Here is a 19693-nt window from a genome sequence, read left to right as displayed (position 1 = left end):
TGCTGGATTCTTGCGCCCCTTGCAAATCTACCGCCCCAAGCAACTGCTTGCTTTGCTGGTGCCTAGAGCCAGCCCTGGACATCGGACACCTAACATAGTGCACATCAGTGTAAATGGGGTAGGATCTGAGGCTAAAATAGGGAAAAACAATTGAAGAATTACAAAGGCCTTGTCTACACAACAGAGTTTGGTTGACAAAAGTCAGCTTTCGTTGACAAATCAGTACACATTACAATGCTTCTTCCGCTGACAAAATATTCCTGCTTTATTTCAAGAGGTGCTCCAATCCTCAGGCGCAGAAAAACATGAATACAGGGCATGGAAAGAACCAGTACATGAAAATTATAAAAGAGAGAGGCAGGAGAAGAAGGAGAGTCAGGAGTAAATTTTAATGGGTCAGAAGCAGTTGACAAAAGAGATGGAGGTGCATACAGAGATGTTGGAGTCCCTATTCATATTGCAGGCCTAATACATGTGTGCTCGTCCCTCCCTGCAGCCCCCAAACCTCTCCAACACATTCCTTGCATCTTCCAAGCCTGTCGCAGTACCCCATTCATTACATCCCTTCAGACGGGTTCCAAAATGATAGCTGGAGTTACAAACAGCTATGAGAGTCTACATCAGGAGACTGCCCTTCACTGTTATCTCCCTTTCAACCAAGTGTTTTCTGTGTTGTTAATTGATATTTAATAAAAACACACCCTCTGAAAGATAATCTTTATTTGTCTCCTGCACAGAATGGTTGCTGCTAGAATTAATACACAGTGGCAATTGTAACATTTGCAGACTACAAATCATGGTCAAGAAGCAATTATCAACATTTTCTTGCAAGGTGAGAAATTAACAAAGCATGGCAGAGTGCTTTATAGAAAGTCAGATTACTAGTGCTCATTGTTAAAATGGTGCCTTAAAGCCTCCCTGATTCGAATAGTGCCCCCAAATAGCCCAGATACCTGGCTGCTTAAAATCAGCCACCAAACAATCTGCCTCCGCACTCCACTCCGGGGGAAATTTTTCCCCATTAACCTCTCAAATACTATGCAGCACACAGCAAGCTGCTATGACCATGGGACTCTTTTCCTCATTTAGGTTTAACCTGCCATAAAGGCAGTGCCTGCGAGATTTTAATCTGCCAAACACACATTCAGCGTATTGTTGAAGCGCTCCTTGCTGCTGCCCAGGTTTCCTGTGTAAGGCTTCATGAGACGTGGTAGTAAGGAGTATGTTGGGTGTTCCAGGATCACTATGAGCATTTCAATATCCCCCATTGGAATCTTCTGGTCTGGAAAGAAAGTCCCTGCTTGCAGCTTTCTGTACAGTCCTGAAGATGCATGTGTCATGCACCTTCCCTGACGTCAATGAAATGACCTCAGTGATCTACAAGCACTTGCAATACCATAGAGAAATACCCATTTCTATTGATGTACTCCATCGCAAGATGGTCCGGGGCCAAAATTGGGATAGCCAAGCCATTTATCACCTCGCTGCAGTTAGGGAATCCCAGTGCCGCAAAGCCATCCAGTATTTCAAGCACATTTCCAAGAGTCACAATCCTTCATAGCAGGATGAGATTAATGGCTCTGCACAGTTGCGTTAACGCAGTCTCAACGGTTGATTTCCCAACTCCACACTGATCTGCGAGTAACTAGTCTGGAGTTGCCAGCTTTGACACAGCGATTACCACACTGAAAGGTAATCTCATTTGGGTGTCCTTGCACCACAGTGCTAAGGCAAATTCCACACAGTTCCAGGAAGATGCCTTTCTGTTTCTGAAAGTTCTACAGTGGCTGCTTGTCATCCCAGACCTGCAGAACGATGCGATCCCACGATTCATGCTTGTTTCCCGAGTCCAAAAGTGACAGTCCACCGTGCGCAGCTGCTCCTATTTTTACTATTGCTATATTTGAATGCCAAAAGTAATCTGATGTTGTTTCTTTCCAAGGAACATAGCAGGTCAGGCACCTAGGATTCCTGTTCAGCTCATGATATACAGCATGACTAGTCACAAAGTGTTCATAACAGTGACCACAAAAGTAGAGAGCAGTGCAGGATCCATCCTTTCAGGCAGACATGGCAGGCGCACAGTAAACAGTAGCCATTGAAAAATGGCACAAAACAGTCAGAAACCCATGGAATGCTGGGACAGAAAAAACTGTATCATGGGACATTGAGCTCATACCCATAATGCACTGTGAACTATGTTCCCTCTAGTTTTTTACATCCATGTGCAGAATGAATTTTGTTATGTGCACCAATATGAAGGTGATGTGTGGTGAGGATGGGGCTGAGGGGTTTGGGGTGCAGGAAGGGGTTCAGGGCTAGGGCAGAAGGTTGGGGTGTGGGGTGGTGAGGGCGCTGGCTGGGGGGTGAGGGCTCTGGGGTGGGGCCAGGGATAAGGGGTTCAGGGTGGGGGAAGGGGCTCAGGACTAGGGTAGAGGGTTGGGGTAGGGGGGTGCTCCAGCTGGGGGTGCAGGCTCTGGGGTAGGGCAAGGGATGAAGGGTTTGGGGTGCAGACTGCCCCGGGGGTGCAGGCTGCCCCAGGGGTGCAGCGGGGAGAGAGGACTCCCCCCAGTCCTCTCTTGCTGCAGCAGCCTGGAGCCAGGGGAGAGGTGCCTCTCCCCGGCCACGGCAGCTCTGGGGTTGGGGAAGAGGCGCCTCTCTGGCCATGGCAACTCTAGGGCTGGGGCCAGGGGAGAGACACCTCTCCCCTGCCCATGCGGCCCTTGATTGCCTGCTGCGTGGCCGCGCAGCTTAGAGGGAACTTCAACTGTGATCCACTTGGCCTTCCCAAAACTTCTAGATGCAGAAGGTGGCGAGTAGCACAGTGGGATAGCTATCCATGGCACACTGCTCTCACTGTCAATGCTAGAGCACCAACTATGGATGTGCTCCACCGACAGAAGCAGCATTGTGTGAACATGCAAAAGGGATGTAATTATAGTGGTTTTTGATCGTCGGCATAACTTGTGTCAACAAAACTCTGTAGTGTAGACAAGGCCTTGGACAAGTTAGAGGTCTTCAAGTTAGCAAGGCCTGATGAAATACATCCTAGAATACTTAAGGAACTGTCTGAAGAGATCTCTGAACCATTAGCGATCTTTGAGAACTTGTGGAGGATGGGAGAGATCCCAGAGGGCTGGAAAAAGTCAAATATAGTACCTATCTATAAAAAGGGGAATAAGGACAAACAGAATTATAGACCAGTCAGCTTAACTTTGGTACACAGAAACATAATGGAGCAAATAAACAATCAATCTGTAAGCACCTAGAAGATAATAAGGTAGTAAGTAAGAGTCAACATGGCTTTGTCAAGAAAAATCATGTCAAACCAACCTAATATCCTTTAATAGGGCAACAAGCCTTGTGGAAGGGGGGAAAGCAGAACATATGATATACCTTGACTTTAGTAAGGCTTTTGATTCTATCTCACATGATCTTCTCATTAGCAAACTAGGAAACTATAGCCTAGATGAACCTACTACTTCCAACCTGCACAACTGGTTGGAAAACTGTACTCAGAGTAGTTATCAATCGTTCACAGTCAAGCCTGGAAGAGCATATAGAGTGGGGTCCTAAAGGGATCTGTCCGGAGTCCCGTTCTATTCAGTGTCTTCATAAATGGATTGGAGAATGGCATAGGCAGTCCACTTACAAAGTCTGTGGATGATACCAAGCTGGGAGGGGTTGCAAGTGCTTTGGAGAACAGGACTAGAATTCAAAATAATCTTGACAAACTGGAGAAAACGTCTGAAATAAATAAATTCAATAAAGACAAATGCAAAGTACTCCACTTAGGAAGGAATAATCAGTTGCACAAATACAAAATGGGAAATGACTGCCTAGGAAGGAGTACTGCAGAAAAAGATCTGTGGGCTATAATGGATCACCAAGTAAATATGAGTCAACAATGTAATACTGTTGCAAAAAATGAGCAAACATCATTCTGGGATGTTATGAAAGGGTAGCATTCTGCTCCTTTCTTTTCTGTAGATGCAAACTGCTCAGAGACATTCTGTTCAAACAACTTGTGCAATTTATTTAGTGTTCTCCCTTACCACCTTTACAAATGTGTGCAGCTCTACATTTACAAGCATACAGCCCTTAACTCACTGAGCCAAGGAGGGGAGACAGAAGATATATTCTCCTTGAGAGATCTCTTCTGGCTCTGGCTCTCAAAAGCCTACCAGTCTCTTTCTTCTTCTCTGAGCATTTCCTGCCTGTACCTTTTCTACCTACTGGGCTAAGATAATTAGCCTTTGGGGCTCTCCTCAGCCCCTCCCAGTTTATCAATTAGGCAAATATTTGGCCTTCAGGTTTACTCCAGGGTGATATAATTGGAGATCCAGCAATCAGAATTCTGGTACAGCTGCTGCTGCCAAACACTTTGTTACAGATGTACTATCAGGAGTGGTGTAAGCAAGACAAGAAGTAATTTTTCCACTCTACTCAGCTCTGATAAGGCCTCAGCTGGAGTCTTCTGTCCATTTCTGCACACCATACTTCAGGAAAGGTGTGGACAAATTGGAGAAAGTCCAGAGTAAAGCAACAAAAATTATTAAAGATATAGAAAACATGACCTATGAGGACAAATTGAAAAAAATGGGTTTGTTTAGTCTGGAGAAGACTGACTAAGGTCCTAACAGTCTTCATGTATGTAAAAGGTTATTATGAAGAAGGCGGTGATATATTGTTCTCTATATCCACAGAGGACAGGAAAATAAATAATGAGCGTAAATTGCAGCAAGGAAGATTTAAGACAGACATTAGGAAAAACTTGCTAAACTATAAGTGTAGTTTAGCACTGAACTAAATTATCTAGGGAGGGCGTGGAATCTTTGTTTCTGGAGGTTTTTAGGAACAGGTTAGACAAACACCTATCAGGGATGGTCTAGATAATAGTTAGCCCTGCCACAGTGTAAGGACTGGACTAGATGACTTATCGAATTCCCTTCCAGCCCTACATTTCTATGGTTAGAAACTACAAGAAATATAAATATACCTTTGTTTCTGTTCCACAGTCATAATAAATTTAGCATCTTTTGCAAGAACTGAAGCAGCCTGCTGTACTCCTTTTCTTGTGGCACAAAACTATAAGTAAGAAAATACCTTTTTTGTATTAATTGTACTAAGAAGAAAACCAAGAATTTCAAAAGCATTAAGAGAAAAATGTATTATACCACAAGGGTTGGTTTTTGTTCAGAGTATGTCTGTATAACACTAGCTATTTTGTAGTTAAGAGTTAAGTCAAATTTGAATTCTGTTTGGTTGCTACTGCAGGGAAATCCAAGAACTATTTTGCGAAGCTTCACAGGTCGATGACTTTCATCTATTTTCAGACATACAGCAGGTCTCATACCATCTGAAAGCCATTCTGCAATCTTTAAAGAACAAGGAAGCAAGTTAAAATGATGCTTGAAAATAATGCCTCTGTTATTATACATGCTGTCTTCAAACTACAGCACATACAGAATAAAGAACTGGGAAGCAACTATTTGTACTGCCCCACATGTCCTATGACATTGACAAAGAGAGTTTACATGTTAAGTCCTTTTTGTCGTGTCTAAACTAATGAATTCACTTGAAAATAATTTCTTCACTAATGAGCAGACCAAATTCTGTTCCAAATTACACTGGTACTATTGAAGTCAAGATCTGTACCCAGGCTTTTGTAACTTGTGTTAGCACCCTTAAAATTTTAATTAAAAATATAAAACTTCAGTACTTGATCAATTTTTGGTTGATATTTCCATATTGTTGGGGCCAAAAGTTGTATCTGCGTTCATCAAGACAGCAGCATTCAGCTGACAGCCCAGAAATGACAACTTTACTTTAAAATTCATGTCAAGCTGATTTTACAGCTTTACTCACTTTTCTTTATTTAAGTTTCTCAAATGAAGTTCCTCAGGATTCTCAAATGAAGTGAATAGTCTAAAGAACTACTGCTTTTACAACTGATGTCAAAGAAACAAATACATATTTTTAAAAAAGTAATTAAAACTATAACTCTTACATCCTCAGCATTTGGGATTGTTGCAGAAACAGCCACAAATCTCATGGGAGTAAGCATGTCAGGATTCTCTGAGATACGTGAAAGAGAAGACTGTATAGTCTTCATCCGACTGACTACAACCTCAAGTGTTGCACCACGGCTTTCATCTTTCACAACATGTACCTATTAAAATAATTAAAGAAATCTGTGAAATAACATTGCTTACTTTTTGCATTCTAACCCACAAATATGTTAAAATACATATATAACATTGTTATATTTCCTAAAAGTTTTCTTTTTCTTCATGTACAAACAGACTATAAAAATCACTACCTCGTCAATGAGGAACAGTCGTACCAGTTGGACTAAAGAGTTGTCTCTCCATTTTCTAGTCATGCTATCCCATTTTTCCTGGGGTGGAGGGGGGGGGGGGAAGAAGAGGCAGAAGAAATGATGAAAAACAGATTCCAGAAGTAGTAGCAGAGATAGACCTTAAACACGACCAAATTTTTATGATAAAAAAAAAAAAGTAAAGTTCTGATGAGCTAATGCTATATATTTTGCATTTGACACATTATTATTTTATTACTAATTATTGTTTATATTGTACTCCTGAGGGCATTCTGCACCAAAACATTAAAATTCTATGCATAATATTTTAAAATTCGGCAAATTTTATTTGTCAAATAAATGTGGAGACTCTAGCATGTCATTGGGGAGCACAGGCCACTGGCTGCACAGAGGTTGGAAATCACTGTGCAGCTCCCCCAACCCAGACACGGACTCAGCAGTGAGGCTGCACGCAACCATGACACAATGCAAGGACCAGGCCTGCCCCAGAAACACCCCAGGGCCCTGCCCCTCCATGCCAGGTGCACCAGTTGTGGGCAGGCAGGCTCAGCAAGGCAGGATTCAAGTGTGGAGGGGCTTAGTGTGGGGGGATCCAGGTGTGGGTTGAGAGGGTTCTGGGTGCGGGAAACTCAGTGGGGAATCTGGGTGTGGAGGGGATCTGGATTCATCAGGGCTTGTTGGGTTTTTTTGGGTGCAATGGTAATTGAACTCTGCAGGGGGTCGAGGTGAAGATGGTTGGGGTCTGGATGGGTCTCAGTGTGGGGGCAGATGATGGGGGAGTGGGACTCAGTGGGGTGGGGATCCAGGTGCAACTGGTTGGGGCTCAGTGGGGTGGGGGTGGGTGCAGGTGGTTTGTGGTGGTGGTCCAGGTGCAGGGAGAGTGAGGCTAATCGGGGGAGGAGGGTTCTGAGTGCAGTGGGTAAGGCTCAGTGGGAGGGTCTGGGTCTGAGGGGTTCTGGCTGCATGGGGGTTGGGCGGATGGGCGAGCAGCTACCTGTACAGGGATTCCTCCCCCTGCAGCTGAGGAGCAATGGTTGCACAAAGTAGGAGGGGGAGTTGGCAGAGCTTCCTGCAGCCAGGGGATAAAACTGGGGGTGAGTCTGACCCGGCCCCGGATGCCATGCAAGGGAAGAGGAAGTCCTATCTTCCCCAGCCCAGCCCGGACTAGCAACTGAGCCTGGCACAGGGTAGGAGCCACCATCCAGGTCTTCCCCTGTCCTGCCTCATAGTGATTTACCTCTCTGCCGGCTGCCCTGGGCACCCAAAACATACTGCTGGGGAGAGTTGCATGACCGCTTTTGTGGCTTCCCTGTCAGAAAGTCATTTTTCTGCGGGGAAACAAAGAAATCTGTGGGGGTCATAAATTTTGCATGTGCGCAGTGGCACAGAATTCCCCCAGGACAAATATAGCACTAAAAGTATGCATGGCAGTATACAGGCAAGTAAAATGACCTTACAATTATACTGAAAGTTTCCAATCTCTATAAAACAAGGGGAAGCCCCGGAAGCATGCATACATACATTAGCTAGACTACATGCAGCAAATTACTTCTATAATACATTTTTCTTCAGATTTTTGGTTTAGAAAAAGATCAATAAAACAAATAGCAAGTTATATATGAAACCTACTGGTGTGGTCATAATAATGTGAGCATGCTGTATTTCAAATAAATCATCCATCACTGTATCTCCTGTCAGTTCTTTACAGCTGAGCCCTATAGGTCCAAATTTATCTTTCCAATCATCAAAACGCTGACTGCACAGAGCTTTTATTGGAGCCACTAAAAATAATACAAAATTGAGGGATTACGCTGAGAAAAGTAAAGGATTTTAAAACAAAACGTCAAATGTATTGCTTAAGCTGCTAAATGTGTGAGTTTGGGGGGAAAAAAATTCTTGAGCAAAGCTAAAACCAGAAGAACTTAATTAACATTTTTATTTTTTTATTTTTATTTATTTTTAACATGTATATTAAAATTTACCCATTGAGTTAATGATGGCATTACTCTCTTCTGTCTACAGCAGTTCTGATCTCTGGGCTATAGTTCTTTCCTGCCCACAAAGAGAGACAAAAGACTTGAACATCCCTCTGGAACACGTCTCTTTATACCAAAATGCCTAGTGCCCTCTCATAATCCTCGGATGTTTTCTGACTCCCACAGAAGAACAAACATCCAACTGACAGAGCCAGACTCTCACACAAACACAAGAAAACACAGGAAAAGCACTCCTGGCAGCCACATAATAGATTAATATACAAAGGACAACCTCACTCCAAATTAGAGCTTGATTTTTCTGGGGCACTCTTTAATACACACATAGGAAGAGTCTTCATAATAGAAAACATGATCCACAACTGCAGAGTTAGAGTCAGTTTCCTGTTGGATCCCATCTAGACTCAGTACAGAACTATTTGTAATCATGGGGGTGTAGGGAAGCAAGTCTTGAAGTCATCATCAGGCACAGATTCATACAATGAGTCTTCTGCAACACTAAAAAGAAGAACAGGAGTACTTGTGGCACCTTAGAGACTAACAAATTTATTAGAGCATAAGCTTTCGTGGACTACAGCCCACTTCTTCGGATGCATAAGTGGGCTGTAGTCCACGAAAGCTTATGCTCTAATAAATTTGTTAGTCTCTAAGGCTTGGTCTACACTACCCCCCCTAATTCGAACTAAGGTACGCAACTTCAGCTACGTGAATAACGTAGCTGAAGTCGAAGTACCTTAGTTCGAACTTACCTTGGTCCACACGCGGCAGGCAGGCTCCCCCGTCGACTCCGTGGTACTCCTCTCGCCGAGCTGGAGTACCGCAGTCGACGGCAAGCACTTCCGGGTTCGACTTATCGCGTCCAGACTAGACGCGATAAGTCGAACCCAGAACTTCGATTTCCAGCCGTCGAACTAGCTGGTAAGTGTAGCCAAGGCCTAAGGTGCCACAAGTACTCCTGTTCTTCTTTTTGCGGATACAGACTAACACGGCTGTTACTCTGAAACTTCTGCAACACTGACATTTTTCCTGAGGATGTCAACACAAATCATACCTTCCCTAGGCGGTGGCTCATTTCTAAAATATCAAAAAAGAAATGTCCCTGATTCCCCACACTGACATACAAGTAGCAACAGATACAAGCCTTTAGGGATGGGTAGCTCATATAGAAAATGCCATGCCTCAGGACCTTTAACCAGTGAAAGAAGTGATCCATCAATGACATTGAAGCAGGAATAATAAAGTTTGTCCTGTTGCAACTGCATTCTAGGCTAGGTAGTCAGAGTCCAGTTGGAAAAAAGCAACTACAACAGTATACATCAACTGGCAAGGCGGGGGAGAGGGAAGAGGGGAAGCAAGTACCACAAGTAAAGCTGTTCAAATAAATCAATTTCCTGATTCAGTGGTCAGCATGTCAGTCGTCTGCATTGCTAGGAAATCACTACCACCAAATTCTGGTTAAGCCACAAGCAAATAAATCCAGGAAAATCATGGGTTATCAGTAACAATTTTGAGGGGCAGTTTCTCCATCCTTCCCAGGTCTAGGAGGTGTGAAATGGGTGGGGGGGGGGATAAGGAGCCACCAGTGACCCCCTAGTCCTCAGCCACCCAGACCCAGAGGCATCCTCAGTTAAAGTAGAGGGGAACAACTCCCTCACAGATCTTATGCCCCTGACATGTCCACTCTCTCTCTTTATGCCCCGGTGCAGAAGGCGGTAGAACTATCTCCACCAGCAGAGAACTCCCTTCTCCACAGTTTAAATCCACTTTGCACTGATTGGGACAAGAAAAGGTCCTTTGATAAAGAACAAGTCATAACTCTAAACTTCAAGTGATCTGTCTCCATCTGCTGTCAGCAAGGAACTGTAATACACGTGTCTAAAAAAGTACTAAATTTGTGGTTTGCAATGTTGTTGCAGCTTTATTGGTCCCAAGATATTAGAGAGAGAAGGTGGGTGAGATAATATCTTTTATTGGACCATCTCCTGTTGGTGACAGAGGCAGCTTTCAAGCTTACACAGAGCTCTTAAATCTGAAGAAGAGCTCTGTGTAAGTTTGAAAGCTTGTCTCTCTCACTAACAGAAATTGGTCCAATAAAAGCTATTACCTCAACCAACTAAGCTAGAAACCTTTGTAAATGCAAAGTTGACCATTTAACATAAGACTACCAAATATGTTGAATTGTGCCAAACTGCATGTGGCTTTACAATGTGGACAAATCAAGGGTAGGGAGAAAAGTCACCAGTCTCATTTGATCTACATGAAGATACAAAATTCCTTTCTCCAAAAATAAAAACAGAATGACAGATTAAGAGATGTCATTACCTTTAAATATACTAATTATATTTTATTTTTGTTATAATTAAATCAATGCAGATAACTCTTAACCTTGCCTGCTTTGTCCTGAAGATTAGATAAGAAGAAATGGTTAATGGGAAGGCCGTGTCGTGGTCCAGTGGACAGACCAATGGACTACGATTCAGACAACCTTGATTCTATTCCTGGTTGCAGCACTGAGCAAAGCATTCCCAGTGCCTCTGTTTCTTCACAGCCTTTCTCTGTTCAGGCTATAAGCTCTTCAGGGCAGGGACAGTCTTTTACTATGTGTACAGGCAGAGCCTAATAAATGGTTCCCAATCTCACTTATGCAATACAAAGATTAATAATAATAATAGTCACAGTAATACAAATACATGATTATAACAACAACCCCAATACAATACATACGTTTTGTGAAGTAGGCCTCACTTAGTTGTCATCACGTATTTAAGTTCAAGCTTATTAAAGGTAACCATTAAGTGTACATAGAAAATTATTTCAACTTTTACATTTTGTTATCATTGCTACTAGCTAATAATTGTTTAAAATTAGCATTATACTCACTATAGACAATTTTAATATTTAACCAAGGCATCGGCACTTCCATTAGTAACCTTGTAATAGCTAGTTCGAACATTACAGTTTTTCCAGAACCAGTCGGAGCACAAATCACAAAATTCCTATCTGTGTAAAGAATCTAGGAAAGAATTAGAAAGCAGTAAATATAATGAAGCTATTCAAATGTACCTATTCATTCATTCTGACAGAACTGTGAAGGAAAAAAATTACACAGGAGGGATTATTAAATTGATATATGTACCAGTGAATGACTGCTGGTATGACACAACATGTTTTTTCTAAAGATTAGATACTTTGTATTAGATGAGAACTTAAATAAATGGAAAAAGAATAAAGAATGTCTTTTTCTATGCCAGGTTGCCATTGAAATATTTATTAAAGAGATGCCATACACCTATAACTATGATGTAGTGATGTACTGTCGTCACAAACACAGAAATGCCAGTCTCTAGACTCAAATTACTGCTGTACAAATAGACCACTGTCAATGTGCAACTATTAGCAAAGAGAGGCTCATTATAAAGTTGTATTAATTTTGCTGTTACAAAAATTTCAAAGACATTCCTGTAGTCGTCTTTTTATAATTTCTGTATCTATTAATGCTAATACTGGTAAAAAGATCACTTTAACAGAATTCTGAGTTTTAAACAACTTTTATGGAGAAAAATATTATAAAAACAAAATAAGTGAACATAGTTCCCTATTTAGGCACATATTAATTTAAAATATTAAAATAAAGTTTCTCAGCAGACTCATTAAGTTTACTTGAATCAAGGAAAATAGTTACCTTTTTGCTGCTGAAAATGAATGTTGGAAAACTTGCTTGCTATTTTTATATTAGGGAGTTGCACACTTTGTTGCTTCCGTAGAACAAGCTCATTGCATTCACCAGGAACTCTTGTATCCCTACCTCCTCCCCCACAAACCCCCTGTATGCCACCCTCCCATCCCCTTCTATTTTAGAGACTCGCTGAACCTCCCCATCCCCCTCCTTCTTGCCGTGGCCTCTGCGTGTTCCCAATTCTCTTCCCTACCAGAGATGAATGCCCAACATCTCTCACTACGAGCACCGTATGCATCCTCAGTCCCCCTATTACTCATTCCCCCACATTCTCCTCCCTCCAGGGATTCTGTGTGCCCACATTTCTCCCACCCCAGCAGCTCTTTGTGCACCCCCTATTCCAGGTTCCCCCATTTTACCCCTCCCCCATGCCCGGGATTTTGCATGTATCACCACTCCATCCTTTCTCCCCTGCCTCCCCATTTCTCTTTCCTCCCCCCAACATTCTTATTCCCCTTTTCTTTCTTACAGTGTGTCAACATTTTAAAATTGTACAGTAACTCCTCACTTAACGTTGTAGTTATGTTCCTGAAAAATGTGACTTTAAGTGAAACAATGTTAAGCGAATACAATTTCCCCATAAGAATGAAAGTAAATGGGGGGATTAGGTTCCAGGGAAATTTTTTTTTGCCATACAGTACAGTACAATAGTTGGGAGATGTTCCCACCTTACCCCACACAGGCACAGCCCACTGGCACTGGAGACAATGAGGCAGGCAAAGAGGCTGAAGGTGCTGTAGGCTAAGAGAAGCACATTGTGCAATAGCAGCGGCAGCTTCCCCTACTCTGCAAGCACCAGGGGTGGGGGGCTCAACCCTCAACCCGCCCATGCCACCCCTTCCCTCAAGCCCCCACCCTTAACCCACCTCTTCTTCCCCTTCCTCCTCCTTCCCCCCCTTTACTCCGCACGCCTCATCCTTGCTCCTCCCCGCTCCCTCCCCTGCCCACAGCAATCAGCTGGCTTGCAGCATTCAGGAGGCAGGAGGGAGGGGGGAGAAGCGAGAACATGGCGCACAGGCTCCCCCTCCCTCCCCTGCCACCTGAACACCGCAAGCCAGCTGATTGCCGCAGGCAGGAGGCAGGGGAGGGAGGGGGGAAGTGCGCCGCATCCTCGCTCCCTCCTGAACACCGCAAGCCAGCTGATCAGCTGATTGCTGTGGGCAGGAGGCAGGGGGAGGAGGGGGAAGGTGCTGATTTGCAGGGTCTGCCGGGAGGCAGGAGGTGCTGGGGGAGGGGCGTAGGGGAGCTGATAGGGGGGCTGCCAGCTGTGGACAAAGCAGGCAGCCAAACTACGTTATAGCAAAGCATTGTACAACTTTAAATGGAGCATGTTCTGTAATTGAGCAGGGATGTAAGATCAAAACAACGTTAAGCGAGAGGACGTTAAATGGGAGTTACTGTATTAGGAGAATGGGCAGAACTAAAATAAGGGGAATATTTTAATGGCTGCCATCAACCAGTTCTTTGATCTATAGACAATTAGAGAGCTAGTAGAAGGTGCTAACTAATCAGACGGCGCTAATCGGATACCAGGAGCATTGTGTTCCCCATTTTCTGCTTCTAGTTTTCTGATTGTCACCAAAATTAAGAGGGTTTTGCCCATGGATGCCTAGAATATGCCCTGAAAATTTAGAATTGATCAGATAAAATGTTCAGGAGTTATCAAATTACATCCAAATCAGAAAAATGTCATCAAGCTGAGTAAGGCCTCACAAGCTTGGCCAGTTGATAAAAAACAAGTAACTATATTCTGTAGTTGAACATAATATTTCTATAATATACAGTTAATTGCAATGACTGTTATGAATATATGAGGCTAAGTGAACAATATTATTTTGTAATTAAGTCCTTTCATGTTTAAAATTACTAAGCCAAATTCATGAACTACTTAAATCATAAAGAGAGAGGGTTATTCACCTTGTGCAGTAACTGAGGTTCTTCAAGATGTGTATCCCTGTGAGTGTTACACTTCAGGTGTCAGTGCATCCCGGCACTGTTGATCAGAGATTTTTGGAAGCAATGCTTGGTTGGGACGTGCATGCACAGAAGTTGTCTTGCGGCCATTGGAATCTCGTCCAGCACGCGCACAGCCCGACCCCTTCAGTTCCTTCTCCACCACAGAGTCCTTGTATTGAACTCCAAAGTAGATGGGAGATGGGTGTGTAGTGGAGCACCACAGGGGGACACACCTAAAAGAACCTCAGTTACTGCACAAGGTGAGTAACTCTTTCTTCTTCTTCGAGTGCTGTCCCTGTGGGTGTTCCACTTCGGGTGTTTGTAGAACAGTGGCCCCTACGGTTGGGGGGACTTTGGAGTTATATGCATAGTGGAGGAAAAGACGGTTACTTACCTTCTGTAACTGTTGTTCTTCGAGATGTGTTGTTCACGTCCATTACACATTAGGTGTGCGCGCGCCGCGTGCACGGATGTCGGAAACTTTTTCCCTTAGCGGCTCCCGTCGGGCCGGCGGGGCCCCCACCTTCCCGCCAGAGCGGCGCCCCGCTCCAGGGTATATATATCCCTGCCGACCCGACCCCTCCGGTTCCTTCTTGCCGGAGACTCCGACAGAGGGGAAGGAGGGTGGGAAGTGTAATGGACGTGAACAACACATCTCGAAGAACAACAGTTACAGAAGGTAAGTAACCGTCTTTTCTTCTTCGAGTGATTGTTCACGTCCATTACACATTAGGTGATTCCCAAGCTTACCATTGGAGGTGGGTAGGAGTCAAGGTACAACTGACTGTAACACAGCCCGGCCGACCATTGCGTCCTCTCTGGTCTGATGATGGATCGCGTAGTGGGCTGTGAACGTATGTATGGACGACCAGGTGGCTGCCTTACAGATCTCCTGGATCGGGACCTGCGCCAAGTAGGCCCTTGAGGACGCTTGGGCTCTAGTCGAATGGGCCCGGATCTCCGGGGCCGGAACATTGGCGAGTTCATAACAAGTGCGTATACAATGCACAATCCATGCCGACAAGCGCTGTGTCGAGATAGGCAAGCCTTTCACACGTTCCGCAATTGCAATGAACAGCTGGGGTGTTCTACGGAACGACCTGGTCCGCTCCAGGTAAAATGCCAACGCCCTTCGGACATCCAGGGTATGTAGGCTGCGGTGGTGAGGGTCCGTATGGGGTTTTGGAAAAAACACCGGTAGGCAAATGTCTTGCCCCATGTGAAACTGTGATACCACCTTTGGGAGGAATTTGGGGTGCGGCCTAAGTTGCACCTTATCTTTATGGAACACTGTATAGGGTGGTTCCGACGAGAGGGCCCTCAATTCCGATACCCTCCTGGCCGACGTGATGGCCACGAGAAACGCCACCTTCCACGAGAGGTGCGTGAGGGAGCAAGTGGCCAGGGGCTCAAAGGGAGGACTCATGAGATTATTTAGGACTAGGTTCAGAGACCACGTCGGAACCGGCGGGCGTGAGTAGGGAAACACCCTTTCCAGCCCTTTGAGGAATTGGGCCACTGTGGGGTTGGAGAATACTGACACTCCCAACTCTCCCGGATGGAAAGCCGAAATAGCGGCTAAGTGAACTCTAATTGAGGCGGGCGCAAGCCCTTGATTCTTGAGGTGCAGTAAATAGTCCAAGATGGACGGGACCGAGGCCTGTAAAGGTTGTATGCGTTGAGGCTCACACCAGTGGGAGAACCTTTTCCACTTCGCCAGGTATGTTGCCCTTGTAGAGGGCTTCCTACTATTAAGGAGGATTTGCTGAACCTGGTGAGAGCACCTGTGTTCTGCATTGTTCAGCCAGAGAGATACCATGCTGTGAGATGAAGCGAGGACAGGCTCGGGTGGAGTAGGCGACCTTTGTCTTGCGTGACTAGGTCGCGATGGAGGGGAAGGGTGATTGGATCGGCTATGGACAGTTCCAGCAGGGACGTGAACCAATGCTGGCGAGGCCAGGCCGGGGCAATAAGTATGATCGTTGCCCTGTCCCTGCGGGTCTTGAGAAGAACCTTGTGTATAAGTGGAAATGGAGGGAAGGCATATTTTAGGCTCCCTCCCCATGGGATCATGAAAGCATCTGCTAATGATCCCGGGCTGAGGTTCTGGAACGAGCAGAACTGAGGGCATTGGCTGTTGTCCCTGGTGGCGAATAGATCCACCCGGGGAAAACCCCACCTCCGGAAGATCGAATGCAGGACGTCTCCTCTCAGCGTCCATTCGTGCATTTGGTAGGATCGGCTGAGGCGGTCTGCTAAGCCGTTTTGAATTCCCGGAAGATACGTCGCGATGAGGTGTATCGCATGGGCTATACAGAAGTTCCATAATAGGAGTGCCTCGTGACAGAGGGGAGAAGACCGGGACCCGCCCTGCTTATTTATATAGAACATGGCGGTAGTGTTGTCTGTCAGGACTGCCACGCTGTGACCTTTTAGGGAGGCGTGGAAGGTCTGGCAGGCGAGGCGAACCGCTCTTAGCTCCTTCAGATTGATGTGAAGCAGCTTGTCCTCTTTGGACCACAGCCCTTGGGTCCGCAGTTCCCCCAGGTGCGCCCCCCAACCCATGTCTGATGCATCTGTCACTAACGTCAGAGTGGGTTGTGGGGCAGCAAAGGGGATCCCTTCGCATACCTGCTGGCGATCGAGCCACCAGCGTAGCGAGCTGAGTACCTGGTTCGGGATCGTGACTACTTGATCCAATGGGTCTCTGTTGGGGCAATGCGTGTGGGCGAACCACAACTGTAAAGGCCGGAGCCTCAGCCGGGCATGTCTGACCACGTGTGTGCAAGCTGCCATATGCCCCAGAAGCTGCATGCAGCACCTTGCCGTTGTCGTGGGAAATTTTTGAACCGAGCTTACGGCCCCGTGAATTGACATGAACCGTGCCTCTGGTAAACTCGCTCGCGCGGTTACCGAGTCCAGGGTAGCACCTATGAAGTCCAGCCTCTGTGTGGGGACTAACGTGGATTTCGGCACGTTGACCCGGAGGCCGAGCTTGTCGAACGTCTGCAAGGCCAGCGTTACGTGAGATCGGACTTTGGCTTCCGACCTGCCCGCGAGTAGCCAATCGTCCAGGTACGGGAACACACGCATCCTTCTCTTCCGAAGGAAGGCTGCTACCACGGACATGCACTTCGTAAACACCCGCGGTGCTGTCGCCAGGCCGAAGGGCAGGACCGTAAATTGGAAATGGCGCTGGCTGACGATGAAGCGCAGAAACCGCCTGTGGGCCGGATTGATTGCGATGTGAAAATAGGCATCTTTCATATCGAGGGCAGCATACCAATCCCCCGGATCCAGGGATGGAATAATAGTTCCAAGGGAGACCATACGAAAGCGCGCTTTGATCAGGAACTTGTTTAGATCGCGCAGGTCCAAGATAGGACGAAGGCCCCCTTTTGCCTTGGGAATCAGGAAGTATCTGGAATAGAATCCTTTTCCCCTTAGGTCCGGAGGGACCTCTTCTACTGCTCCTGCAGCGAGAAGGGTCTGTACCTCCTGAACGAGGAGTTGCTCGTGAGAAGGGTCCCTGAAGAGGGACGGGGAAGGGGGATGGCAGGGAGGGGGCGAGGAAAACTGTAGGGTATAACCCGCCTTCACTGTGCGCAGGACCCAGCGGTCCGATGTTATGTGCAACCAGGCCCGGTAGAAACGGGACAGACGGTCCTCGAAACCCAAAGGAGGATCCGGTATAGGGAGTGGTACGCTGTCCTCGGGCGTAGCTTCAAAAGCCTGGTTTATTTCCTGGCTATGGCTTGCCCTGGCCATGATTCTGGCCCTGGTTAGGCGTATTGTTTCGTCTCCGCCTATTATCCCTGCCTCGACGGCGGTAAGGCTCGTGTCTGGGCCGAGGGTGGTAATGCCTTTGCGACGGCTGGGGTTTGAAGGGTTTACGCTGTGTCACCGGCGTGTGCATACCCAATGACTTAAGGGTCGCTCGTGAGTCCTTAAGGCTATGCAGCCTGGCGTCCGTCTGGTCGGAAAACAAGCCCGAACCTTCAAACGGGAGGTCTTGCAGCGTGGTCTGTACCTCCGGCGGGAGACCTGAAGCCTGCAACCACGCCGAACGCCTCATCACGACTCCCGACGCAATCGTTCTAGCCGCAGCGTCGGCTGAGTCTAGAGCGGCCTGTAAAGAGGTCTTGGCCACTGCCATTCCCTCCTCTACCAGGGCCGTGAACTCCTGATGGGCTTCAGGTGGGAGGGAGTCCTTAAACTTGGCGACTGATGCCCAGGAGTTAAAATTGTGCCTGTTTAGAATCGCCTGCTGATTGGCGATCCTCAGCTGAAGGCCTCCCGATGAATAGACTTTCCTCCCGAATAAGTCCAATCTCTTAGCTTCCTTGCCCTTGGGGGCAGGGGCTTGCTGGCCATGCCGCTCTTTCTCGTTTACCGCCGAGACCACCAGCGAACAGGGGGACGGATGCAGAAAGAGGAAGTCAAACCCTCTAGATGGGGCGAAGTATTTTCTCTCCATGCCTTTTGCAGTTGGCGCACTGAAGGCCGGTGTTTGCCACACCGTCTTATAGTTGGACTGTACTGTCCGTATAATCGGGAGAGCGACTCTGGAGGGGCCCTCTGGGCTCAGGATATCGACCATGGGGTCGTCCTGCTCCACGGTCTCTTCCGCCTGCAAACCCAGATTGAGGGCTACCCGGCGAAGCAGGTCTTGATGTGCCCGATGGCCAATCGGGGGAGGGCCGGACACCAATGTGCCCGCAACTGCCTCATCTGGCGAGGAGGAAGAGGTCGGGGCCTTCTGCCCATCCTCCGTATCCTGCAACGCAGCCTCAGCCAATTGCTCCTCTGCGGCATGACCCGCCACGTGGGATTGGGACGGTACTGTACTCGGTGCCGAGTCCCCTCTTTCCCGCTCCGGTGGTCTAGAGACCGTTGCCTCCCTATACGATGGCGGACGGTGCCGCGGGGAGCGGGACCGGTACGGCCCGGATCTCGAGGCCCTCGATGGGGGCCCTTGTTGGTGGTAGGCCCAGGGTGTCCAGAATGGCCATTGGCTCGGCTGGCCCCATTGAGACTGTCTGTAGTCCCTGCTAACCTGTGACCTACGGGCAACCCCGCCGTATCGGTCTGAGTCAGTCCCCGAGACCACGGACGGTGACCTGGAAGGCCACAGTGGAGCCGTAGAATGGTGCCGGTCCGATCTTGGAGAGTAGCGCCTTCGCGACCAGGACCTGGAATGGCGCCTCGTCGACCTGGACCTGGAACGGTACCGGTGATCCCGGGACCGGGAACGGCTACGGCTGGTCGGCCTTGGGTAACGAGCCGCCAATGCTTCGCGGTGCCGACTCGTGCTCGGCTGCTGAGTCGGTGCCGACCGTTTGTTGAAGCCCGACTGCTGCGGTGCTTCTTGCGCCGGGGGCAACCGGGAGTCCACCGAGGCGGAGCTCGACCGGGACCGGTCCCTGGAACGGTGCCGAGACGGCGACCGTGACGGGCGCACCATCGCCGGCTTGCCTCTGCGCGGCAGCATCGGCGGGGCGCCTTCAGCGCGTACTGGGGCCTCAACGGACAAGGCGATGAGGTCCTTAGCTGCCTCAAACGTGTCCGGAGTGGAGGGCTGTTCCACAAGTTCCTCTAGCCCTTCATTGTCGCTCGACGCGCTCATCCCGGGGCTCGACGGGCCCTTCGGCGCCGGAGCCACTACCG

The 19693-nt window shown here is 47.2% G+C and overlaps 1 protein-coding gene across 1 annotated transcript in view; it reads right to left on the bottom strand.

The window, feature by feature from the left end:
• Positions 1-11302, bottom strand: part of HFM1 (helicase for meiosis 1) — a 79445-nt gene extending 68143 nt beyond the window's left edge. Inside the window, exons 1-6 of the mRNA XM_054037883.1 lie at positions 11215-11302; positions 7970-8121; positions 6323-6400; positions 6011-6172; positions 5178-5378; positions 5000-5088 (exon numbers count right to left, since the gene is read on the bottom strand). Coding sequence (XP_053893858.1) covers positions 5000-5088; positions 5178-5378; positions 6011-6172; positions 6323-6400; positions 7970-8121; positions 11215-11287 — 755 coding nt within the window. The 5' untranslated portion in view covers positions 11288-11302. The remainder of the gene's footprint in view (positions 1-4999; positions 5089-5177; positions 5379-6010; positions 6173-6322; positions 6401-7969; positions 8122-11214) is intronic.
• Between the last annotated feature and the right edge of the window lie 8391 nt (positions 11303-19693).

This window comes from Malaclemys terrapin, chromosome 8, assembly GCF_027887155.1.
Source record: "Malaclemys terrapin pileata isolate rMalTer1 chromosome 8, rMalTer1.hap1, whole genome shotgun sequence".
Classification (NCBI taxonomy): domain Eukaryota; kingdom Metazoa; phylum Chordata; order Testudines; family Emydidae; genus Malaclemys; species Malaclemys terrapin.
The sequence above is the reverse complement of the archived record's forward strand: the minus strand, read 5'-3'. Positions and strand labels throughout refer to the sequence as shown.